Raw genomic sequence first — 26,703 nt, 5'->3', positions numbered from 1 at the left:
TTATGGGATGAACGTTTTTTCATTGTATGTATAATCAAATGGTAAAATCCCCATTTTAATAAAATTAATCATTGTCTGAAACAATTTCTAAACTTCACCCATTTTTCGTCATATCGACTAGAACCTTCCCGTAAAGGATTCTGGTAGGACTCTTCCGTATCAGAAAACTGACATTCGGCCTCCTGATAAAATTTACACCTATATTCCTGCTCCGGCGTGGCCGCAAAACGGTGTGTTGCGGAGGGTACATCATGAATCACCAACCGCCACCCCCATCTCTACACGTCATAAAATTGCGCGCGGACATAACGGATGTCGGCAAGCGTGCTGTTGTTTTTGTTGTATCGAAGACTGATTTGATTCAGTTCGCGACTCTGGTCTGTTATGTGGAATATAATGCACAACGTCAGCAACCTACATCCACTGGAACCTTTGTACTGTATTCAATTATTTGTCACCGTCTACAATTTTTATCTCCCACATTTGCCTATATTACCAAATGTCCAACTCCTTGTTGCCTCAGGATGTGTCCTATTAAGCATTCATTTCTTCTGGTCAATTCGTGCCACTCTGCGTTTCGTGCAAGTGCTCGGCAGAGGGATCATCGAACCATTTTCAGACAATTTCTGTACCGTTACTCTTTCGTATAACAAGTGAGAAAAATGAACATCTACAAATCTTTCCTTTTGAACTCTAATTTCTCTTTTAATATAAAAGTCGTAATTTCTCTCTTTGGAGAGGGGTGCTGACAAAATATTTTCGCGTTAGGAGGAGAAAGTTGGTGACCGAAATTCCATGAAAAGATCTCGCTGCAACGAAAAACGCCTTTATTTCGATGACTGACATTCTAACTCGCTTATTATACCTGTGACTCCTCCTTCCCTAATTCGTGGTAGTACAAAACGAGCTGTCCTTTTTGAACTTCTTCGATTTCCGTCAGTATTACTTGATAAGGATCCCATGCCGCGTAGCAGTAGTCCAAAAACAGGTTGAATAAGCGTTCTGTAGGCACTTTCTTTAGTGGATTTGTTGCATTTTCTGAGTAATTTGCCAATAAAACGTAATCTTCGGTTCACTTTCCCCGCAGAAGTTTCTATGTGATGATTTCCTGGGTATTTAGTTGAATAGACAAGGTTTCCATTTGCGTGATTTATCGTACAACCGAAATTTGGTGGAACTGTTTTAGCATTCATGTGAACGAGCTCAAATCTTTTATTGTTAAGAGTCAGTTGCCACTTTTTGCACCACCCAGATATCTTAGTTAAATAATTTTGCAGTTCGTTCTGATTTATAACTGTACTAAACGGTGAACGGCCGGCGGCGGGCTATCATGTGCTAATGTACAGCAAACTGTAAACATCGGACTAAAATTATGCCGTTTCTCTTCGATTGCGTAATGGTATGTAAATAAAACAGACGAAAACCTGTTTCGTAGCGCTCTCTTCGCGATGACTATGCCGTTCAGTTATAGTTTGTAGACCTCACTGTACACCTAACAGGCCAGCGAGGTGTCATTTCCTCGGAGAAAAACTGTCAGAGAACGAAGGAGCTTGTGAAACCGCACCACACAATCACATCAACTAAGTGCAGTGGACGTTCCTGCACATGTTGCAGACTAGAACCCCATATGCGACAGGCCTGTACATTCACGGCACCGTGCGGAGTAAAACGTGCCTCGTCCGTCCGGCCACACGTCATCCATTTCCTCGCGTGCCAAAAAGCGAAGGGCAAAGACACTGCGTTATGGCCAATCTTGGGGCTTCATTCTTGCAGGGATAACAGTGTAAAATACGCTGCAAAATCTTTCGAACAGCTCAGCTGAGGAGAAACGGTTATCGTGGCAACACATTTGAGGCATATGCTCCATTCTCGGCTACAGCTACAATTACTTCAACACCTCTGGTAATCCGTGATTGAAAGTGGAACAGCAACCGGACACCTAGTACTAGGATAAGGGAAACAAAACCAGCGGCTGTGTTTGAATCTACCGTCATTTATTCTTTCTAATACATGCTACCAGTTTCAACAACACTTCAGGACCCGAACGTAACCTTTCATACACAACCGTTTTCATGTGCAATGAACAGAATCGTATGGAGTTAATTTTGGCCCGCTGCAGTCCCACTTTCCTTCATGGATTACCCGAGGTGTTAAAGTACTTCTAGCTGCAGCCGACAGTGTAGCATATGCCTCAAATGTGCTGTCACGGGAATCGTTTCTCCTCTGGTGATCCGTTCAAAAGATTTTGCAGCGCATTTTACACTGTTATCCCTGTAATGTATACAGCCCGCACTGCAGCATTCGGGACACCGGCAGTTTAATTATAACCACCCGGTAGCAGTAAATTCATATACACGAGTGCGAAGCAACCAGGGGGAACTGTTATCACCCTAATATGCGCAGTAGAAGATTTAAGGTAATTTTAACGATTTCTGTAATATACATTAATTGACGCCAAAAACTTGATATTATATACATGTTTACAAAATAGAAAAGTCAGACTGTAAAATCAATAATTACCAAAGTATGTAGATAGAATTACTAGGAAAAAATTGTAAACAAATTACATGCACACTTGCAAAGCTACCAGATGGGATTGTTGGCTCACTAGTTTGCGCATTCATGGAAAGTACAAAATCTGAAGCATTGTAAATGTCTGTGAAACAGACTTTTGCATCAATAAATGTCACATAGATGAGGATAATAAGTACTAAAAATTCTAAATTTTACATACACGGCTGTGAAGCACCCATAAGGAACTGGTATTTTTCTAATACGCATAACCACAGAGCACAGGAAATTTAAAATAACGTACGAATCTCAAGAAGATTGATGGCGTTACCAACTGCTTTAATGAGTAACAAAATACCAAGCAACCCAAGGGCTTAGAGCACATGAATAAGGCAGTTACAGTAGCGGCTCAATTTTGGCCGACTTCCCACACAGTTGCTCGACAAATTCTGGAATATACAGAATACAAAGTAAATTTACACAGCTAGTGAATGACCGGCGGTAAGCGGACACACAAGCACAGTAGAAACATGAAGGCATAGAACTTCAATACATTTGGTCTGCAAGTAACAAAAATGCTCCATGCTACTCTATCCTGTGCAAGCTTCATCATCTCCCAGTACCTACTGCAACCTACATCCTTGTGAATCTGCTTAGTGTATTCATCTCTTGGTCTCCCTCTACGATTTTTACCGTCCACGCTGCCCTCCAATGCTAAATTGGTGTTCCCTTGATGCCTCAGAACATGTCCTACCAACCGATCCCTTCTTCTAGTCAAGTTGTGCCACAAACTCCTCTTCTCCCCAATTCTATTCAATACCTTCTCATTAGTTATGTGATCTACTCATCTAATCTTCAGCATTCTTCTGTAGCGCCACATTTCAAAAGTTTCTATTCTCTTCTTGTCCGAACTATTTAACGTCCACGTTTCACTTCCATACATAGCTACACTCCATACAAATACTTTCAGAAACGACTTCCTGACATTTAAATCTATACTCAATGTTAACAAATTTCTCTTCTCAGAAACGCTTTCCTTGCCATTGTCAGTCTACATTTTATATCCTCTCAGTTATTTTGCTCCCCAAACAGCAAAACTCCTTTTACTACTTTAAGTGCCTCATTCCCTAATCTAATCCCCTCAGCATCACCCGAGTTAACTCGACTACATTCCATTATCCTCGTTTTCCTTTTGTTGATGTTCATCTTATATCTTCCTTTCAAGACACTGTCCATTCCGTTCAACTGCTCTTCCAAGTCCTTTGCTGTCTCTGACAGAATTACAATGTCATCGGCGAACCTCAAAGTTTTTATTTCTTCTCCATGGATTTTAATACCTACTCCGAATTTTTCTTTTGTTTCCTTTACTGCTTGCTCAATACACAGATTGAATAACATCGGGGAGAGGCTACAACCCAGTCTCACTCCCTTCCCAACCACTGCTTCCCTTTCATACCCCTCGATCCTTGGTATTCCAGTCAACATTGTCAAAAGCTTTCTAAGGCTACAAATGCTAGAAACATAGGTTTGCCTTTCCTTAATCTTTCTTCTAAGATAAGTCGTAGGGTCAGTATTGCCTCACGTGTTCCAACATTTCTACGGAATCCAAACTGATCTTCCCTGAGGTCGGCTTTTACCAGTTTTTACGTTCGTCTGCAAAGAATTCTCGACTTTTCACATCTATCAACAGCAGCTTTCTTTGGGATTGGAATTATTATATTCTTCTGGAAGTCTGAGGGAATTTCACCTGTCTCATACATATTGCTCACCAAATGGTAGAGGTTTGTCAGGACTGGGTTTCCGATGGCTGTCAGTAGTTCTAATGGAATGTTGTCTACTCCCGGGGCCTTGTTTCGACTCAGGTCTTTCAGTGCTCTGTCAAACCCTTCACGCAGTATCGTATCTCCCATTTCATCTTCATCTACATCCTCTTCCATTTCCGTAATATTGCCCTCAAGTACCTCGCCGTTGTATAGACCCTCTATATACTCCTTCCACCTTTCTGCTTTCCCTTCTTTGCTTAGAACTGGGTTTCCATCTGAGCTCTTGATATTTATACAGGGTGTCCAGAAAAGGGCTCCCTGATTTCAAAATTAAATATCTCGAAAACAAAGATCGACAGAGGAATGCAGTAAACGGTATGTTTATTGTGAAAACCGTAACAAGTTTATACAGCAGTTTGAAATAATAGTTACAAAAGTTGCTAACAGATGGCGCTGTACGCTGTACTGCTCATATCAGCGTACATAAGTGAAATAATCGTATGAAAACAATCTTTGCAAACAATCACATCACAATGTTTTCAAAATGTTCACCATTGGCGCTACAGAGGTGCGCAAACGAAGAATGAAATTCGCCATCACATTTCGTAGTGTCTCAACCGAAATGGATTCACATGCCACAGAGATCGCCGATTCAAGCTCGTCCAGCGTGGCGGGATGCTTCGGGTAGACCATGTCTTTCACTGTGCCCCACAAAAAAAGTCACAGGGAGTCAAATCCGGCGAATATGGAGGCCAATCCATGCCTGCACCAGTAAATTTGGGATATTCCAAAGCAATGACTCGATTCACGAAGTATTCCTCAAGAAAGCGAAACACTTGTTCGGTCCGATGTGGTCGGGCTCCATCTTCCATAAACCATTCAGTACCTGGTCGATCCTCTAACGCTTGCTGTGTGGCGACAAATTGTTCCAAAATTGCAACGTAACGTGCACCAGTGACCGTTTCTCGAATGAAAAAAGGGCCAATAATGCCTCTGCTGCATACTGCAGCCCACACAGTAACTTTAGGAGAATACAGGGGTTTCGCTTCACACCAATATGGCTTTTCGGAACCCCAAAATCGCCAGTTCTGCCTATTCACGTATCCATTCAGGTGGAAGTGTGCTTCATCTGTAAACCAGATGCAGCCAACATAAAGTCCTTCACTATCAATCATTGTGAGCATCTGATTAGCAGAGGCAACCCTTTGTTGCACAGCTCGTACGGGTATGGCCTCGTGCGTTTGAATTTTGAATGGAAACATGTGTAGGCTCTTTCTCAGTATTTTCTGCGTGCTGGAACGCCTCAAACCAGTCTCAGATGCAATTCTACTGACGGATGACATTGGATTTCGCTGAATAATTTCAGAAACTGTGGCGATATTTTCAGGCGTAACTGCGGTTTGCTTGCGGCAACATGCCTCACTAGATCATCAGTTACGCTGCCTGTTCGTTGAAATTTTGCGAAGAGCGTAGGAATGGTTTTCGCATCGGGTCCTTTTGGAACATTAAATCGTGCTTGAAAACTTCGCCTTGTTGCCGTAGGACTCTCTTCTAACCTGTGATACTCTAGCACCAGAAAAACCCGTTGTTCAATGGCGTACATGGTTTTAATCTCTTCCTTCGGTACGCTAACCTCCTTTCACGTTTCAATAGTGGAACTGATCGCTCTAGGCATTACGTATGGCGATTAAAGCGCCATCTGTTAGCAGCTTTTGTAACTATTATTTGAAACTGCTGTATAAACTTCTTACAGCTTTCACAATAAACATACCGTTTACTGCATTCCTCTATCGATCTTTGTTTTCGAGATATTTAATTTTGAAATCAGGGAGTCCTTTTCTGGACACCCTGTACAAGTGGTTTTCTTTTCTCCAAAGGTCTCTTTAATTTTCGTCTAGGTAGTATCTATCTAGTGAGATAAGCCTCTACATCCTTACATTTGTCCTCTAGCCATGCCTGCTTAGCCATTTTGCATTTCCTGTCGATCTCATTTTTGAGACGTTTGTATTCCTTTTTGCCTGCTTCATTTACAGCATTTTTGTATTTTCTCCTTTCATCAATTAAATTCAATATTTCTTCTGTTACCCAAGGATTTCTATTAGCCCTCGTCCTGTTACCTACTTGATCCTCTGCTGCCTTCACTACTTCATCCCTCAGAGCTATCCATTCTTCTTCTACTGTACTTCTTACCACATTCCTGTCAATTGTTCCCTTATGCTCTCCCTGAAACTCTGCACAACCTCTGGTTCTTTCAGTTTATCCAGGTCCCATCTCCTTAAATTCACACCTTTTTGCAGTTTCTTCAGTTTTAATCTACAGTTCATACCCAATAGACTGTGGTCAGAGTCCACATCTTCCCCTTGGAAATGTCTTACAATTTAAAACCTGGTTCCTAAATCTCTGTCTTACTATTATATAATCTATCTGAAACCTATCAGTATCTCCAGGCTTCTTCTATATATAGAACCTTCTGTTATGATTCTTGAACCAAGTGTTAGCTATGATTAAGTTATGCTCTGTGCAAAATTCTACCAGGCGGCTTCCTCTTTAATTTCTTACCCCCAATCCATATTCACCTACTATGTTTCCTTCTCTTCCTTTTCCTACTATCGAATTCCAGTCACCCATGACTATTAAATTTTCGTCTCCTTTCACTATCTGAATAATTTCTTTTATTTCATCATACATTACATCTACATCTACATCTACATCTATACTCCGCGAGCCACCTTACGGTGTGTGGCGGAGGGTACTTATTGTACCACTATCTGATCCCCCCTTCCCTGTTCCATTCACGAATTGTGCGTGGGAAGAACGACTGCTTGTAAGTCTCCGTATTTGCTCTAATTTCTCGGATCTTTTCGTTGTGATCATTACGCGAGATATATGTGGGCGGTAGTAATATGTTGCCCATCTCTTCCCGGAATGTGCTCTCTCGTAATTTCGATAATAAACCTCTCCGTATTGCGTAACGCCTTTCTTGAAGTGTCCGCCACTGGAGCTTGTTCAGCATCTCCGTAACGCTCTCGCGCTGACTAAATGTCCCCATGACGAATCGCGCTGCTTTTCGCTGGATCATGTCTATCTCTTCTATTAATCCAACCTGGTAAGGGTCCCATACTGATGAGCAATACTCAAGAATCGGACGAACAAGCGTTTTGTAAGCTACTTCTTTCGTCGATGAGTCACATTTTCTTAGAATTCTTCCTATGAATCTCAACCTGGCGCCTGCTTTTCCCACTATTTGTTTTATGTGATCATTCCACTTCAGATCGCTCCGGATAGTAACTCCTAAGTATTTTACGGTCGTTACCGCTTCCAATGATTTACCACCTATGGCATAATCGTACTGGAATGGATTTCTGCCCCTATGTATGCGCATTATATTACATTTATCTACGTTTAGGGAAAGCTGCCAGCTGTCGCACCATGCATTAATCCTCTGCAGGTCCTCCTGGAGTACGTACGAGTCTTCTGATGTTGCTACTTTCTTGTAGACAACCGTGTCATCTGCAAATAGCCTCACGGAGCTACCGATGTTGTCAACTAAGTCATTTATGTATATTGTAAACAATAAAGGTCCTATCACGCTTCCCTGCGGTACTCCCGAAATTACCTCTACATCTGCAGATTTTGAACCGTTAAGAATGACATGTTGTGTTCTTTCTTCTAGGAAATCCTGAATCCAATCACAAACCTGGTCCGATATTCCGTAAGCTCGTATTTTTTTCACTAAACGTAAGTGCGGAACCGTATCAAATGCCTTCCTGAAGTCCAGGAATACGGCATCAATCTGCTCGCCAGTGTCTACGGCACTGTGAATTTCTTGGGCAAATAGGGCGAGCTGAGTTTCACATGATCTCTGTTTGCGGAATCCATGTTGGTTATGATGAAGGAGATTTGTATTATCTAAGAACGTCATAATACGAGAACACAAAACATGTTCCATTATTCTACAACAGATTGACGTAAGCGAAATAGGCCTATAATTATTCGCATCTGATTTATGACCCTTCTTGAAAATGGGAACGACCTGCGCTTTCTTCCAGTCGCTAGGTACTTTACGTTCTTCCAGCGATCTACGATAAATTGCTAATAGAAAGGGGGCAAGTTCTTTAGCATAATCACTGTAGAATCTTAAGGGTATCTCGTCTGGTCCGGATGCTTTTCCGCTACTAAGCGATAGCAGTTGTTTTTCAATTCCGATATCGTTTATTTCAATATTTTCCATTTTGGCGTCCGTGCGACGGCTGAAGTCAGGGACCGTGTTACGATTTTCCGCAGTGAAACAGTTTCGGAACACTGAATTCAGTATTTCTGCCTTTCTTCGGTCGTCCTCTGTTTCGGTGCCATCGTGGTCAACGAGTGACTGAATAGGGAATTTAGATCCGCTTACCGATTTTACATATGACCAAAACTTTTTAGGGTTCTTGTTTAGATTGTTTGCCAATGTTTTATGTTCGAATTCGTTGAATGCTTCTCTCATTGCTCTCTTTACGCTCTTTTTCGCTTCGTTCAGCTTTTCCTTATCAGCTATGATTCGACTACTCTTAAACCTATGATGAAGCTTTCTTTGTTTCCGTAGTACCTTTCGTACATGATTGTTATACCACGGTGGATCTTTCCCCTCGCTTTGGACCTTAGTCGGTACGAACTTATCTAAGGCGTACTGGACGATGTTTCTGAATTTTTTCCATTTTTGTTCCACATCCTCTTCCTCAGAAATGAACGTTTGATGGTGGTCACTCAGATATTCTGCGATTTGTGCCCTATCACTCTTGTTAAGCAAATATATTTTCCTTCCTTTCTTGGCATTTCTTATTACGCTTGTAGTCATTGATGCAACCACTGACTTATGATCACTGATACCCTCTTCTACATTCACGGAGTCGAAAAGTTCCGGTCTATTTGTTGCTATGAGGTCTAAAACGTTAGCTTCACGAGTTGGTTCTCTAACTATCTGCTCGAAGTAATTCTCGGACAAGGCAGTCAGGATAATGTCACAAGAGTCTCTGTCCCTGGCTCCAGTTCTGATTGTGTGACTATCCCATTCTATACCTGGTAGATTGAAGTCTCCCCCTATTACAATAGTATGATCACGAAACTTCTTCACGACGTTCTGCAGGTTCTCTCTGAGGCGCTCAACTACTACGGTTGCTGATGCAGGTGGTCTATAGAAGCATCCGACTATCATATCTGACCCACCTTTGATACTTAACTTAACCCAGATTATTTCACATTCGCATTCGCTAATAACTTCACTGGATATTATTGAATTCTTTACTGCTATAAATACTCCTCCACCATTGGCGTTTATCCTATCCTTGCGGTATATATTCCATTCTGTGTCTAGGATTTCGTTACTGTTCACTTCCGGTTTTAACCAACTTTCCGTTCCTAATACTATATGCGCACTATTTCCTTCAATAAGAGATACTAATTCAGGAACCTTGCCCTGGATACTCCTGCAGTTTACCAATATTACGTTAACTTTTCCTGTTTTTGGTCTCTGAGGACGGACGTTCTTTATCAACGACGATAATGTCCTCTCTGGTAAGCCGTCAGGTATTTTATCGTTTCGCCCAAGGGGGGGTCCCTCTAACCTAAAAAACCCCCGTGTGCACGCCACACGTACTCTGCTACCCTAGTAGCTGCTTCCGGTGTGTAGTGCACGCCTGACCTGTCTAGGGGGGCCCTACAGTTCTCCACCCAATAACGGAGGTCGATGAATTTGCAACCATTATAGTCGCAGAGTCGTCTGAGCCTCTGGTTTAGACCCTCCACACGGCTCCAAACCAGAGGACCGCGATCGACTCTGGGCACTATGCTGCAGATATTAAGCTCAGCTTGCACTCCGCGTGCGATGCTGGTTGTCTTCACCAAATCAGCCAGCCGCCGGAAGGAACCAAGGATGGCCTCAGAACCCAAGCGGCAGGCGTCATTCGTTCCGACATGTGCTACTATCTGCAGCCGGTCACACCCAGTGCGTTCAATAGCTGCCGGAAGGGCCTCCTCCACATTACGGACGAGACCCCCCGGCAAGCACACCGAGTGCACACTGGCATTCTTCCCCGACCTACCCGCTATTTTCCTAAGGGGCTCCATAACCCGCCTAACGTTGGAGCTCCCTATAACTAATAGGCCCGCCCTCTGTGACTGTCGGGACCTTGCCGGAGAATCGGCCACTGGCCCAACAGGCGAGGCATCCTGTGGTGGCTCGGAAACGATGTCATCACCACTAGGAAGCACCCCGTACCTGTTGGAAAGGGGTAAGGCAGCTGCCACGCGGCCAGATCCCACCTTCGCCTTTCGGCCAGGCACGCGCGAGCCCACCACTGTCCGCCATTCACCCTGGAGTGATGGCTGACCGGTAAGATGCTCACTGCCGGAAGACGCAGCGACATCAGGGGTTCCATGTGATTCCGAGGCCACCGAAGTAGGCATAGGTCTCACCACAGTTGCCCCAACGCCACTACGAGCCGACGCCTGCGCCTCGAGCTCGATGAGCCTAACAGACAAAGCCTCCACCTGCCCCCGAAGAGTGGCCAATTCTCCTTGCGTCCGCTCACAACAACCACAGTCCCTACACATGACTTCGTTTACCCTACTCAATACGGTGACAAATTCCCAATTACATCAATTTCTTCATCATCTGCAGAGCTAGTTGGCATATAAACTTGTACTACTGTAGTAGGCATGGGCATCGTGTCTATCTTGGCCATAATAATGCGTTCACTATGTTGTTTGTAGTAGCTTACCCGCACTCCTATTCTTTTATTCATTATTAAACCTACTGCTGCATTACCCCTATTTGATTTTGTATGTATAACCCTGTATTCACCTGACCAAAAGTCTTGTTCCTCCTGTCACCGAACTTCACTAATTCCCACTATATCTAACTTCAACCTATCCATTTCCCTTTTTAAATTTTCTAACCTACCTTCCCGATTAAGGGATCTGACATTCCACGCTCCGATCCGTAGAACGCCAGTTTTCTTTCTCCTGACAACGACGTCCTCTTGAGTAGTCCCCGCCCGGAGATCCGAATGGGGGACTATTTTACCCCCGGAATATTTTACCCAAGAGGATGCCATCATCATTTAACCATACAGTAAAGGCTGCATGCCCTCGGGAAAAATTACGGCTGTAGTTTCCCCTTGCTTTCAGCCGTTCGCAGTACCAGCACAGTAAGGCCATTTTGGTTAGTATTAAAAGGCCAGATCAGTCAATCATCCTCACTGTTGCCCCTGCAACTACTGAAAAGGCTGCTGCCCCTCTTCAGGAACCACACGTTTGTCTGGCCTCTCAATAGATACCCCTCCGTTGTGGTTGCACCTACGGTGCGGCTATCTGTATCGCTGAGGCACGCAAGTCTCCCCACCAGCGGCAAGGTCTATGGTTAATGGAGGAGGGGGGGGGGGGTAATGTTATCTATATTAGTAAATGACCAAACCGGGACATGGTCCGAGTTGTAGGTCGCCTATTTGACGGTTTCCAGAGGCAACAAAAATTTGGTTTTCGGTATTTCGTACAATTATTAATGGATTTTAAATATCTTAACCTCTATCGTAATTTACTTGTTAACACACAACAAAAAAAGTTTTGCATCACCCCGGTTCCCAGAACTCCTGGAGATAGGCGTTGACTGGATATTGTATCACAGACACAGTTCCTTTGACTGTTGAGAGATGTCACTAAGCCCGCCCAAAGATGTAAACAACCATGCATGAGCAACGCCTGTTAGACGTGAGTGAGTCCAGTAGCCGATCAGTTCCAGTCGTTCCACCAGGAAGAAGGTACATGGCTCGTGTTGTCTGTAGTTCACCCATGCCTAGACGGTCAATACCTCGAATCAATGGCGTCCTCATTGTTACTTTGTGCCAGGAAGGGCTCTCAAAAAGGGAAGTGTCCGGGCGTCTCGGAGTGAACCAAAGCGATGTTGTTCGGACATGGAGGACATACAGAGAGACAGGAACTGTCGATGACATGCCTCGCTCAGGCCCCCCAATGACTACTACTGCAGTGGATGACCGCTACCTACGGATTATGGCTCGGAGGAACCCTGACAGCAACGCCACCATGTTGAATAAAGCTTTTCGTGCAGCCACAGGACGTCGTGTTACGATTCAAATTATGCACAATAGGCTGCATGATGCGCAACTTCACTCCTGATCTCCATGGCGAGGTCCATCTTTGCAGCCACGACACCTTGCAGCGCGGTACAGATGAACGCGCTAAATGGACCGCTCAGGGTTGGCATCACGTTCTCTTCACCGATGAGTGTCCAGACAACTGTCGGAGACGTGTTTGGAAACAACTCGGTCAGGCTCGACGCCTTAGACACACAGTCTAGCGAGTGCAGCAAGGTGGAGGTTTCCTGATGTTTTGGGGTGCATTATCTGCTGACGTACGCCGCTTGTGGTCATGGAAGGCGCCGTAACGGCTGTACGATACGTGAATGCCATCCTCCGACCGATAGTGCAATCATATCGGCAACATATTGGCGAGGCATTCGTCTTTATGGACAATTCGCGCCCACATCGTGCACATCTTGTTAATGACTTCCTTCAGGATAACGACATAGCTCGACTAAAGTGGCCAGCATTTTCTCCAGACATGAACCCTATCGAACATTCCTGGGACAGATTGTAAAGGGCTGTTTATGGACGCAGTGACCCACCGACGACTGAGGGATCTATGCCGAATCGCCGTTGAGGAGTGGGACGACCTGGACTAACAGTGCCTTGATGAACTTGTGGATAGTATGCCACGACGAATACAGGCAAGCATCAATGCAAGAGGACGTGCTACTGGGTATTTAGAGGTACCGGTGTGTGCAGCAATCTGGACCGCTACCTCTGAAGGTCTCGCTATATGGTGGTACACCATGCAGTGTGTGGTTTTCATGAGCAATAAAAAGGGGCAGAAATGATGTTTGTGCTGGTCTCTATTCCACTTGTATGTACAGGCCGGAACCGAGGTGATGCAAAACCTTTTTTTGATGTGTGTAAGTTTAACGCTGTAGGGCAAGTGTTATACTTATAAACTGCATATACTGAGGTGACAAAGCCATGGGGTAGCGATATGCACATATACAGATGGCGGTAGTATGGCGTGCACAATGTCTAAAGGGCAGAGCATTGGCGGAGGTGTCATTTGTACTCATTCGTGTCAAAAGGTTTCGGGCACGATTATGGCCACACGACGGCAATTAACTGACTTTGAATGCGGAATGGTAGTTGCAACTAGACGCATAGGACATTCCATTTGGGAAATCGTTACGGAATGCTTATTCCGAGAACCGTAGTATCCAGAGTGTGCCGAGAATACGATTTCAGGCTATACCTCTCACCACGGACAACGCAGTGGAGAGCCACTGGCTGCCTTCACTTAACGATCGAGAGCAGTGGCGCTTGCTTAGAGTTGTAAGTGCTAACAGACAAGCAACACTGCGTGAAATAACCGCGGAAATCAGCGTGGGACGAACGACGAGCGTATCCTACCGGACAGTGCGGTGAAGTTAGGCGTTAATGGGCCATGGCGGCAGACGCCGACGCCAGTGTGTTTGCTAACAGCACTACATCGCTTGCAGCGCCTCTCCTAGGCTCTGACCTGGTCAGATGATTCCAAATTCTAATTGAGACTGTGCAAGCTGGTGATACTCCATAATAGTGTGGGCTGTTTTTACATTGAATGGACTGCTGGTCGGGTCCAACTGAGTCGATCATTGACCGGAAATGGTTATGTTCGGCTACTTGGAGACCATCTGCAGCCATTCATGGACTTCATGTCATTCAACGACGATGAAATTTTTGTGAATGACAATGCGCTATGTCACCGAGCGACATTTGTTCTTTATTGGTTTGAAGAACATTCTGGACAATTCGAGCGAATGGTGTGGCCACCCAGATCGCCCGACCTGCAACACTTTCGCAGTTATGTGCAGCTGTAGAGACAGCATGACTCAACTTTTCTGCAGGGGACTTCCAACGACTTGCGTCCATACCGTAGCGAGCTGGCTGCACTATGCCGGGCTAAAGGAGGTCCGACACGATATTAAGAGGTAATCCACGCGGTTTTCACCTCATTGTATATTGATATGTAATTTGCTATGCAATATGCAAAGTAAAATGTGACTAGTCTAAGGAGTTTGCTTGATTTTTCGTTTTTTTTGCGAAACTGACTATTGATTTGTATCTTTGGTTCAAAATGGTTCTGAGCACTATGGGACTAAACATCTGAGGTCATCAGTCCCCTAGAACTTAGAACTACTTAAACCTAACTAACCTAAGGACATCACACACACATCCATGCCCGAGGCAGGATTCGAACCTGCGACCGTAGTAGTCGCAAGGTTCCGGACTGAAGCGCCTAGAACCGCTCGGCCACCGCGGCCGGCTGTATCTTTGTTGCGGTAGGATATCCACGTCTGATCATCCGTAACAGCGTGGAAACACAAATCACCTAAGTCTTGTCGATAGTGGTGCAAACAAGCTCTCCAGTTTCACATTCTTTGTTGGTCGGTAAGAATTTTCGCTAACCGCCTTGAACGTAATTTACTATGTCCGAGCTTTCCACAACAGTTAGGTAAATAATAGTGCGTCCAAAATGAGGAAATTCGTGAGTCAGCGCACTGTTCTTTGATCAGGTCGCACCTGTTGCACGATTTCATCTGTCTGGATACTAGGCCTCGCACCAAGTTTCTAGCGTTGTCTTTCGCAACAGCTTTAAAAATATTTAACAATATTCACCAAACCACACAGAAACAGTGGCGTGATTTGCTGGATTAATTATCAGTACCTTGAGAACAAAAATAGTAGTTAATTAACGTTTTCGTGTGCAAAAAGTCTCGTTGTTTGCTACTTTTTGTCTTCTTCGTAGTTTATTTGATGTATCTTGTTTGCACAGTATGTCTCGTGCCGTGATAGTACGTGCTTTAATAAAATCGAGAGTTGTGTTATGCAATAAAATTTGGGATAAGTTCTTTCAAGACTTTTTCATATACTTTTCAGCACTGTTAATAATTTCATTTTAAGAACAGCCGACAGTATACACGAGCCTGTAATAACACAAATTGTAGTGTCCAATATACCCGCCTTAACACACCACCACTTTACTGCAAAACTTGGCTCACAAGTTGCTGTCTCCTGTGAAAATAAAAAAAAAAATCAACGATAAACGTAACTATACAAAGAGGCTATTTCACAGTCAGATAATACATCGTTGAGTCAAACTGGAATCCATTTGATCGCCATCTGCGCAGCGAATATTGAATACAAACAATGGGGAAAATAACAGCAATCTATTGTTTATCTGAGACTCTTTGGACTAATGTCACCTGTTGTTATAGGCGCTGAAGATCTATATATGCTGTAATAAAACGACGGATTTCGCAATCGATCGCTGTTCTTTTCTCCTTTGCGTGATCGTTGAGTGTTGCACATCCACAATTTTGTTTTTAGATTTTTAACTTCAAAATTAATGCCCTAAATATTGGTGACAGTAGTAGAGAAACATAATTAATGTTACTGATGTATTAGAGGCTACAAAATATGAGTAACAAATTTTTAGTATTACAGTCATCTATCCAAATCAACTCTCCATTACGTAGTGTTACATTCATACGTAAAGTAATTGTATTTTAATGGCCGGCCATTATGGCCGAGCAGTTCTAGGCGCTTCAGTCTGGAACTGCGCGACCTGTACGGTCGCAGGTTCGAATCCTGCCTCGGGCATGGATGTGTGTGATGTCCTTAGGTTAGTTAGGTTTAAATAGTTCTAAGTTCTAGGGGACTGATGACCTCAGGTGTTAAGTGCCATAGTGCTCAGAGCCATTTGAACCTTTTTTTTTTTGTATTTTAATGTATGCGTGAACGGAAACGAAAATCAAATATTAATGTTATGCGAAAATTGTTACTGGATTAGGTGGTGATTTATTTATACATCTCGTGTCGTATACTACATCCACATCTACATGGATAATCTGCAAAACACACTCCTGGAAATTGAAATAAGAACACCGTGAATTCATTGTCCCAGGAAGGGGAAACTTTATTGACACATTCCTGGGGTCAGATACATCACATGATCACACTGACAGAACCACAGGCACATAGACACAGGCAACAGAGCATGCACAATGTCGGCACTAGTACAGTGTATATCCACCTTTCGCAGCAATGCAGCTGCTATTCTCCCATGGAGACGATCGTAGAGATGCTGGATGTAGTCCTGTGGAACGGCTTGCCATGCCATTTCCACCTGGCGCCTCAGTTGGACCAGCGTTCGTGCTGGACGTGCAGACCGCGTGAAACGACGCTTCATCCAGTCCCAAACATGCTCAATGGGGGACAGATCCGGAGATCTTGCTGGCCAGGGTAGTTGACTTACACCTTCTAGAGCACGTTGGGTGGCACGGGATACATGCGGACGTGCATTGTCCTGTTGGAACAGCAAGTTCCCTTGTCGGTCTAGGAATGGTATTTCGATGGGTTCGATGACGGTTTGGATGTACCGTGCACTATTCAGTGTCCCCTCGACGATCACCAGTGGTGTACGGCCAGTGTAGGAGATCGCTCCCCACACCATGATGCCTGGTGTTGGCCCTGTGTGCCTCGGTCGTATGCAGTCCTGATTGTGGCGCTCACCTGCACGGCGCCAAACACGCATACGACCATCATTGGCACCAAGGCAGAAGCGACTCTCATCGCTGAAGACGACACGTCTCCATTCGTCCCTCCATTCACGCCTGTCGCGACACCACTGGAGGCGGGCTGCACGATGTTGGGGCGTGAGCGGAAGACGGCCTAACGGTGTGCGGGACCGTAGCCCAGCTTCATGGAGACGGTTGCGAATGGTCCTCGCCGATACCCCAGGAGCAACAGTGTCCCTAATTTGCTGGGAAGTGGCGGTGCGGTCCCCTACGGCACTGCGTAGGATCCTACGGTCTTGGCGTGCATCCGTGCGTCGCTGCAGTCCGGTCCCAGGTCGACGGGCACGTGCACCTTCCGCCGACCACTGGCGACAACATCGATGTACTGTGGAGACCTCACGCCCCACGTGTTGAGCAATTCGGCGGTACGTCCACCCGGCCTCCCGCATGCCCACTATACGCCCTCGCTCAAAGTCCGTCAACTGCACATACGGTTCACGTCCACGCTGTCGCGGCATGCTACCAGTGTTAAAGACTGCGATGGAGCTCCGTATGCCACGGCAAACTGGCTGACACTGACGGCTAGAGTTGTGGCGATTCGTGAATGAGTCGTTCATTTGAACGACTCTAAATAAAGAATCGTAAGAATCGATTCGTGATACGGACGAATCGTCGTTCAAAAGAATCGTAAGAGCGATTGCGTGTTTCCGAGTCGTGACGATTCCAAGTTCCAACGATTCATCGATTCTTAGTACGCTATGCTTCGAAGGCAACTTCCGAATCATGCCGAGTCGTTCCGAATGATAACGACAGCCAGATGGCAGTCAAGTGGAGGATGCGTGTGAACAAAGGAAGCAATTTTGAACCACCTTTCGCAAAAATCGACTCCTCTTTCCTGGCATACTGAAATAAAACAATAGATGCAGACTAGAATGAATCGTGAGAGAATCGTGAACGAATCGTAGGAATCGATTCGCAGTGTGTGATTGAATCGTAGGAATCGAATCGGGTAAAAGAATCGTGTTGCCCAACTCTACTGACGGCGGCGGTGCACAAATGCTGCGCAGCTAGCGCCATTCGACGGCCAACACCGCGGTTCCTGGTGTGTCCGCTGTGCCGTGCGTGTGATCATTGCTTGTACAGCCCTCTCGCAGTGTCCGGAGCAAGTATGGTGGGTCTGACACACCGGTGTCAATGTGTTCTTTTTTCCATTTCCAGGAGTGTACATTTAAGTGGCTCGCAGAGGGTTCATCCAACCACCTCCACAATAATTCTCTATTATTCCAATCTCGCACAGCGCGCGGAATAAACAAACACCTATACCTTTCCTTGGGAGCTATGATTTCATTTATTTTATTACGCTGATCTTTTCTCCCTATGTAGGTCGGCGTCAACAAAATATTTTCGCAGTCGAAGGAGAAAGTTGGTGACTGAAATTTCGTGAGAATATACCGCCGCAACGAGAAACGCCTTTGTTTTAACGATGTCTATCCCAAATCCTGTACCATTTCAGTGACACACTCTCTCTCCCCTATTAGGCGATAATACAGAACGTGCTGCTCTTCTTTGAACTTTCTCTATGTACTCCGTCAATCCTCTCTAGTAAGGATCCCATACGGCTAAGGACGGACAAGCTTGGTGTAGGTAGTCTCTTTAATAGATCTGTTACATTTTCTATGTGTCCTGCCTACAAAATGCAGGCTTTGGTTAGGTTTTCCCACAACAATTTCTATGTGTTCCTTCCAATTTAAGATTTTTGTAATTGTAATTCTTAGGTATTTAGCAGAGTTTATGGCCTTTAGATTTGACTGATTTACCGTGTAATCGAAATTTAACGGATTCGTCTTAGCACTCTTGCGGATGGCCTCACACTTTCCGTTATTTAGGGTCAATTACCAATTTTTGCAGTATACAGATACCTTTTCTAAATCGTTATGCAATTTGTTTTTATCTTCTGATGACTTTACTAGTCGATAAACGACAGCATCATTTGCAGATAACCTAAGACGGCTGCTCAGATTGTCTCCCAAAACGTTTGTATAGATAATGAACAAGAAAGGGCCTATAACACTACCTTGTGGAACGCCAGAAATCACTTACGTTTTACTCGATGACTTTCCATCAGTTAGTACGGAACTCCCTGACAGGAAATCACGAATCCAGTTCCATAACTGCGAAGATATTTCATAATGACGGATTTTCACTACAAGCCGCTTGTGTGGTACATTGTCAAAAGCCTTCTAGAAATACGGAATCAATTTGAAATCCGTTGTCAGTAGCACTCAGCACTTCACGTGAGTAAAGAGCTAGTTGTGTTTCACAAGAACGATGTTTTCTAAATCCATGTTGACTGTGTGTCATTGACCGTTTTCTTCGAGGTAATTCATAATGTTCGAACACAATATATGTTCCAGACACCTGCTGCATATCGACGTTAATGATATGGGCTTGTAATTCAGTGGATTATTCCTACTACTAGAAAAAAGCGTGCCACTGACCAGTTTCGGTATACTTTCTTCCATCACGCAAATTTTTGTGGCATTTTTAAAGTATGCGCGCAATTGTCGAACCTTTTTTTCACTCATTGCTGTAGGCCTACAAACTAGACACGGCTCTTCGCGAATCTGAGCAGCTGTAGATCCTTTTGCTCAAAAATATCGAATTGCAAATGGCGAGAGCAAGGATTTTCGGGACCATTGTTTGCTTTCACCCACAACCAAATGACTACTGACTCAAAACAATGACTCCTGTGGCTTCGTAAACAAGAAATAAATGCAATCGTGCCGCCAACGTGTAAAGCGCGTGCCGTCGCTGACGTATTCCCCGCGGTGCTGCGGAAGCGCGTCCCCGTGCCGCAGCTGCCTGCCAAGTGGCGAGCTGCGGCCGCCCCCACCGCGGCGGCCTGTGGAGCCAGCCGAGCTGAATGGGCTGCGCGATCGATGCGCTGCCGGCGGTAGACAGCGCGTGTCTGGCACGTGGAGGCAGCGGGCTGTCTGCACAAGGCGGCGCGCTCACCTCACGCAACACTGCGTCCAAAGCTGGTTGCGACTTTTGTCATTTCAGTACAGTGCGAGTGTTTGGGAAACGTAGCTATCAGCGTGTGCTGACCGCGCCAGCGAGTCTGCACCAACAGCATGTCGCGCAAGCCGTTCATTCTGCAGTCTTTCTCGAACGATTTTAAAGAAACTGTTCAATAATACATTGTGATTCTCTCACATCTTACAATTCGTCATCTTCATGGTGAACCGCTTATCATTTTGTTAATATTCATGTTGTATTATATTATTTATATTATATTGTATTAGGCGAACTACTGCAAGAAATTCTTAAAGTTTGCAGTGAAAAATGGGGGTGACTATGAATTTGCGTTTGATGCGTGTTATGTCACGTGAAATGTACACAACATACTGACATGGAAAGGACGCGTACTCGTCATCGCCGAATTCGTCCAAATTCGTGGTGCATGTAGGGCGTGGTGAGAAAGTGCCCCAAGTGGGAACTTCAGATGGCCGTTTAGGAAATAAACGGAATTTTGACACGGATCTATCACCATGTGCACCTTATCAATTGTCCCTGTGACGAGGTGTTCAGCGAGCACTGTTTGGCACAGCGGTAAGAGATGGATTCGTACTGAAAAGGTCGCGGGTTCGACTATGCCAAGTAGCAAATACTTTAGTGCTCCTTCTTCAAAATCCGGTAAACTGACAACAGATTTGTACCAAAAATAAAAAATAAAAACAAAAATATTGTAATGAACCCCTACGTGAAATTTCTTCTGTTGACTGACTCGTGGGAAGGACAAACAAATCCACAAATATACGACGAACTGTCCAAGATGAAAACGAATTGCCAACGTGCAGTATCAAAGTAATTCCCCCCAAATGTACGCCACTATTGCCACCCTGCGATGTATATTTTTATCGTCAGGTAAAAAATCTAATTAAATATGTCAAAACTGCACTTACGTCATCTAGAAAGAAGAAGACATCACTTCCGAGGAGCTTGCATTAAACTACATTCCATTATGCAACACCAGCTACCCTTGCACGTATTCAGCGACATGTTGCGTTACGCGTGGTTCGCTGCTGGTTTGTGCGATGAAAGAAACTATTTTCAGAATGTCAAACAAGTTTGTTTTTCTATGGAGACATAAAAAAACATGTCGCTGCCAAAAGGCGGCGTTTATAACGTGCGCAAGATGTGGTCAAAATTATTGATTCCCCTGTTTCTGTGATGAATATTACCACCCCAGTACATGTAATTGATCAATTGCAATAGAATGGAAGTATCGATTTACTTACACGATGTTCCCGTGGACGCGCTAACTACAATCCCTTTTTAAATGTTTGCAGTCCCGCGTTTCATCCTATACCTATACTTTTTGTGCTTGTATAAATTAATAAAATAACCTACATGATGTTCTGGTTAATTGTGATGTCAGTAGTGTACACGCACTTCCAAGGAGCACAAAAATATTTACCACCGGGCAGAGTCGAACTTTTCAATGCGAATCCGATCTCTTACCGCTGGGCCAAACACTTCATAAGCGCACTGTCACAGGGACAATTCAGAAGGTCCACATGGTGATAGATCCGTATCAGAATTCCTTTTATTTCCTAAACGCTTGGCCATCTGGCGTTCCCACTTGGTGCACTTTCTTGTCTCACCACGCCCTACATGTACCATGAATTTGGAAGAATCCGGCGATGACGAGTAGGCATCCTCTCCTTGTGAGTTACTCTTTAAACGTTGAAGGATACCGCTATCTGTCGTCAATCTCGAGAAACAATGTAAATGACGAACTTATACTTTCATTCAGAGAATGTGATTTTTCATTAACTAGTGACCTGCCTTGCCCTCAGTTGCTGGTTCAGTAAACACTGTTCCAGGATTCTGCCACAATTTCAACTGCATTAGAATGTTAGTGAGATGAATATTTGCGAACTCTGCTTGTTTTTGCAAAAGGAAGAGATTTTAGTGTGGCAACAAAAGATTACATATTACTCAAAACTCGTCATAGTACTTCCTGAATCCATGTCATCTCAACTACCTTTTTGATATGGCTGGCACCTCCAGACCAGTCCTGTAGTGTAACATTTGCAATGGCTACTTTTATCAACCTTTCATCCTCGCTGAGCGTAAACTTCTGGTTGTTTTTTTGTCTCGTTACCCTTCACCTGGTCCCCTATTCTCAGTCGCATTTAAATGAGCGTGATACGCAGCAAGCCTGATTAAACTTTTTTTTTGCGTCAACGAGTTTGCAGGCCCGATAGCGTGAAGTTTTTACCTTGTACGGCGCTAAAAGTTCCATAAACTCCGCCTCATGCATGATAGGTTCAACTTTATCCGAGGGAACATTTCTTCGTAACCAGAGAAAAATATCCTCTTTCCTCCAATGCATCATTGGAGAGTGGTACGGCCCATTGTCCATTACTACTGTCTAACTCAGGAATATTTTGCAACAGCAACAGCACTTTCACTGCTAATCTCGCTTTCAGACTGCTGCATTGTTATTAACGTAAAGTCAACACAGAACAATTGTTCACAATACCCGATCCCCAGAAAATGTCTCTTAACGACGACAACTGACGAATACAGATGGATCTAATGCGCGACACAACGTGGTACTGTTCACCCACGGCGTGGCAACAGGGGCGCTGTACCGACCGAACCGCTGGTGGCGTCGTGTTACCTGGCCAACGGCGACACGTCCAAAGAAACCATTGATTTTAAACGCACTAGAGCCAAATTCCGTGCAGGCCGTCTTAGCGACAATTGCTCCGTTGTGTGCAGGGCTACAATGCTCGGATCTGATGCGGTGATAATGCGTGCGTCTGAAAACTAAGAGGTGCTGGATCCAGTCACTGTCGAAAACCGGAATTTTTTCTGTCTGCCTTCAGCTCAGCCTTCACCTCTCAGTAATGTGAAGACAGGCCAGTAATAAAGATGCGCTCTACCGAAACTGTTGTTCGGTAGTTTTGGTGCACTACTTGCATGACGTAGTAAATGGTAGGACTGGCGCTAGTATTGGTAGGGAAGAATGGGCAGGACAAAAAAAAAAAAAAATGGGCGTCGACGGTTTCTCTTTTCGTTTGTTTGATTCATTGACTGGCTCGTTGTTTTCCACATAATTAGAACAGCACACCATTCCGTGTTAGTCCAGTGTGTATTTTACGGTATATCCTTGCAGAACATAAATGACATTTTGTAACCAATAAAAATTAGTCGTTAGCTTAACTTCTGCTTTTTTGTGTAACCAAAGAAATTACTTTTGATACAAGTGCAGTTCACATGCACAAAAATAAAATTATATATATTTGTTATTGTTACTTTGTACTCAATAGAACGTTCATCTTCATGATCAAAGGTAAGAGTTTCCTGTTATTATTAATAAATGCGAAAGGTGTTTATGAGTATCAGAAACATGTTCCAATTTCGACGAAATATTGAAGCGATGTTTGATATATTTTTCATTTACAGCGATTTTTTTTTTATTTTCTCTTTTTCGTAAGGAAGTTGGGTTTTCTAAATGCTTTATGATAAACACGTATTGTCTTCTGTACTTTTACTACAACGTCCCTCTGTTTCACATTACAAATCAATGATTTTAGAGTAAAACCTCAGTTAAACATTGACAACTTCAGTTTTGCTTTAAGTACTGTTTATTCATAAGTAAGAGTCAGGAGCATAACTATGTAGAACAAAAATGTTATGTAGGTTACCCAGCTCATTAGATATCCTCAGTCAGTTTCTAGACGCCTCACCGTGTCAAGTTTTTAGGGCAATCTAGTATGACACGGTTTACATACGCAAAGAAAGCAATCGTTACGATGCAATGCCCAATAGATATGAAACACAGCCATTGTACAGGTAACGGCGCGATGTCACTGACTGCGCGGCCCCTCCCGCCGGATGCAGTTTGCTCCCTTAGGAATGCTCACACGCACACCAAAGTTAGTAGGGAAGCCACTGTAGCCTATGCTTACTTCAGACAGTCTGCGGTAGCCCATGGCAGTTTCAATACTCTAGCTGCTAACCGCACGTGGGTCAGGTTACACATCACACTGCACATCCCCTTTCCCCAATAGGGTTACTGGGGTACGTCGGAGACACGCAAGTCGCGAAATGGCGTTCAATTGAAAGACTTCCACCAGTTGAGTCACCTGAAATTACTGTTTATTTTGAGAATACGAGGGGGACCAAAAACTCCTATCTGACAATTGTTCTCTAGCTGATGAATTTTCTCACGTTGGATCCACCATTTTCCTTTACGCGTCTGTCATGGAAAGGCTTGGACATAACAAATTATGTTTAAGGTGGGAGCCGAAAATGATATAAACGGAATAAAACCGACACATGTACAGGTGATTGTTTGAGTATCCCAAGGATGTGTAAGGGCGCCGTTATCTTTCTCACCTACCCTCTCTCTACCTCTACCTCTTCCTCACCCCTTCCTCTCTCCATATCTTTCTCCCCTCCCCCTCCCTCTTCCCATAGCCTCCTAGCCTCTCCCTCTGACCATATCCTCTTCCCCCTTCCCTCTGTCCATATTGTCTTTACCCCTCTTCCCCTTCTTACCTATCTACACACGTTCCATCTGCCTCCTGCATCTCCCCGCTTTCCTCCTCGCATCTGTCCATCCTCTATTGCTCCACTCTGTCCTTTCATCTCTTCCTGCCTGCCTTCTCAGTCCATCACACTACTTTCTGGTTTGTAGTAGGGTCGCAGTTGGCATTACTTTCAATAGGAAAAGTACATTTTAAGAAATAGGAATTAGCTCTGAATCTAGTAATAATTGTACGCGCTGGTACAGTGTCCACTGCTAAGGGACAAAGGAAATTCTCGGCTTACAGATCACACTGTACTCACCGTAGCCTTCCTTCCCGTGAGAGTTCGATCCATTTTATACTTGGACATCGTTCTCACTTTAGTTAATGGGTTACAAATGTAAAAGTTTCCATGAAGCTCTCCCATAACAATCGTTATCACCCATGTTCTACGAGTAAAAGAGAGAGCTCTTTCTTTCAGACAAGAGAGATAGAGATATGTGTAAGAGCTCCAGAGCTCGTATTAAAAGCAACACGTACTCAGTCCTCAGTACAAGCCCTCGGAGTTTGTAAGTTGTAATTGTGAACCTCCTGTAAGTGTCGTCTTCCTCATATAATCACCTTTGGCAATTCAGACTAAACAATACAACTGGGGCTCTTTCCGGTTAAGAGACTACCGTCACACACGAGAGCAGAATGAAGACCACACTGGACAACACGTAGACTGAGAAAAGCCGTATTGAAATCCTTACCTATGTACACGGCAAAATGTAGCATGGGTTTCTTCCCGGGCATGGCTGACTGGGCTAGAAAATTCAGAATTTACACAAGGAAATAGTGATTACGAGTAAGTTTTGACGGGGAGGACTGATTTTACCCTGTTGTGTAAATGTTGCGAACGAGTAGTTAACTCTGAAGCTGCGCACTGCTGTTCCGTCACACGCGGCTGTTGTCACGTTAGCAGTGTTTACTGTGGCTCCCGCAAGCGCGATGCTTAGAAAGCGGAACGCGGAAAGCGCAGCCGTGACGGTCCAGGCTTCGTTCCGGCAGCTGCAAGAAAGAGGGAAAGAAGCAAAGCACTCCCTGCTACGTGCTCAGCCCAGAGCCGGACCACTGGAGTTGCTGGGTGTTGCGGCTTTGCATGTTGCACGTAATGTGAGTGCGTAGTTAGACCACTCAGTGTTTTCAGCTATACGCAATCCTTCGTGAAAATGAAGGTAAGTGGAAAATACTAACTAGAAATATGAATACGATGATTAAATGTGTAAATACATCTGGGAATAGCTTCCGCATTTCTAGAGGGAATTTCATAGAATACAAATCGTAGGGGACCACACTCGAATATCTCCAATACGCAACGGAGGACACTGGGTGTTAGAGCAAGTGTGGTATGAGGAGGTTGCCAGAGAATAGAAAATCGTGGCGGGTCACATCAGTCCAGTCACAAGACCGATGGCCCCAAAAAGAAGTGAAGGTTTTGGATTTCCATTACGACTTTGACTACACTCCGCGTTCGTAGCTGAGTGATCAGTGTTGACGGCTCTACATCTACATACATACTCCGCAATCCACCATACGGTGCATGGCGGAGGGTACCTCGTACCACAACTAGCATCTTCTCTCCCTGTTCCACTCCCAAACAGAACGAGGGAAAAATGACTGCCAACGAGCCCAAATCTCTCTTATCTTTGCGGTCTTTCCGCGAAATATAAGTTGGCGGCAGTAAAATTGTACTGCAGTCAGCTTCAAATGCTGGTTCTCTAAATTTCCTCAGCAGCGATTCACGAAAAGAACGCCCCCTTTCCTCCTGAGACTCCCACCCGAGTTCCTGAAGCATTTGCGTAACACTCGCTTGATGATCAAACCTACCAGTAACAAATCTAGCAGCCCGCATCTGAATTGCTTCTATGTCCTCTCTCAATCCGACCTGATAGGGATCCCAAACGCTCGAGCGGTACTCAAGAATAGGTCGTATTAGTGTTTTATAAGCGGTCTCCTTTACAGATGAACCACGTCTTCCCAAAATTCTACCAATGAACCGAAGACGACTATCCGCCTTCGCCACAACTGCCATTACATGCTTGTCCCGCTTCATACCGCTCTGCAATGTTACGCCCAAATATTTAATCGACGTGACTGTGTCAAGCGCTACACTACTAATGGAGTATTCAAACATTACGGGATTCTTTTTCCTATTCATCTGCATTAATTTACATTTATCTATATTTAG

At 44.4% G+C, this 26,703-nt stretch overlaps 2 protein-coding genes across 2 annotated transcripts in view; both read left to right on the top strand.

Moving 5' to 3' along the window:
- Positions 1-19,883, top strand: part of LOC126474503 (translation initiation factor IF-2-like) — a 476,968-nt gene extending 457,085 nt beyond the window's left edge. The window contains exon 6 of the mRNA XM_050101973.1: positions 19,693-19,883. Within this exon, the coding sequence (XP_049957930.1) occupies positions 19,693-19,883 (191 nt within the window). The remainder of the gene's footprint in view (positions 1-19,692) is intronic.
- The window catches only part of LOC126475002 (supervillin), a 579,202-nt gene that overhangs the window by 40,281 nt on the left and 512,218 nt on the right, over positions 1-26,703 (top strand). The gene's annotated exons all lie outside the window — the stretch shown is intronic.

This window comes from Schistocerca serialis, chromosome 4 (assembly GCF_023864345.2).
Source record: "Schistocerca serialis cubense isolate TAMUIC-IGC-003099 chromosome 4, iqSchSeri2.2, whole genome shotgun sequence".
Taxonomy (NCBI): domain Eukaryota; kingdom Metazoa; phylum Arthropoda; class Insecta; order Orthoptera; family Acrididae; genus Schistocerca; species Schistocerca serialis.
This window is presented reverse-complemented; position numbering and strand designations above follow the sequence as displayed.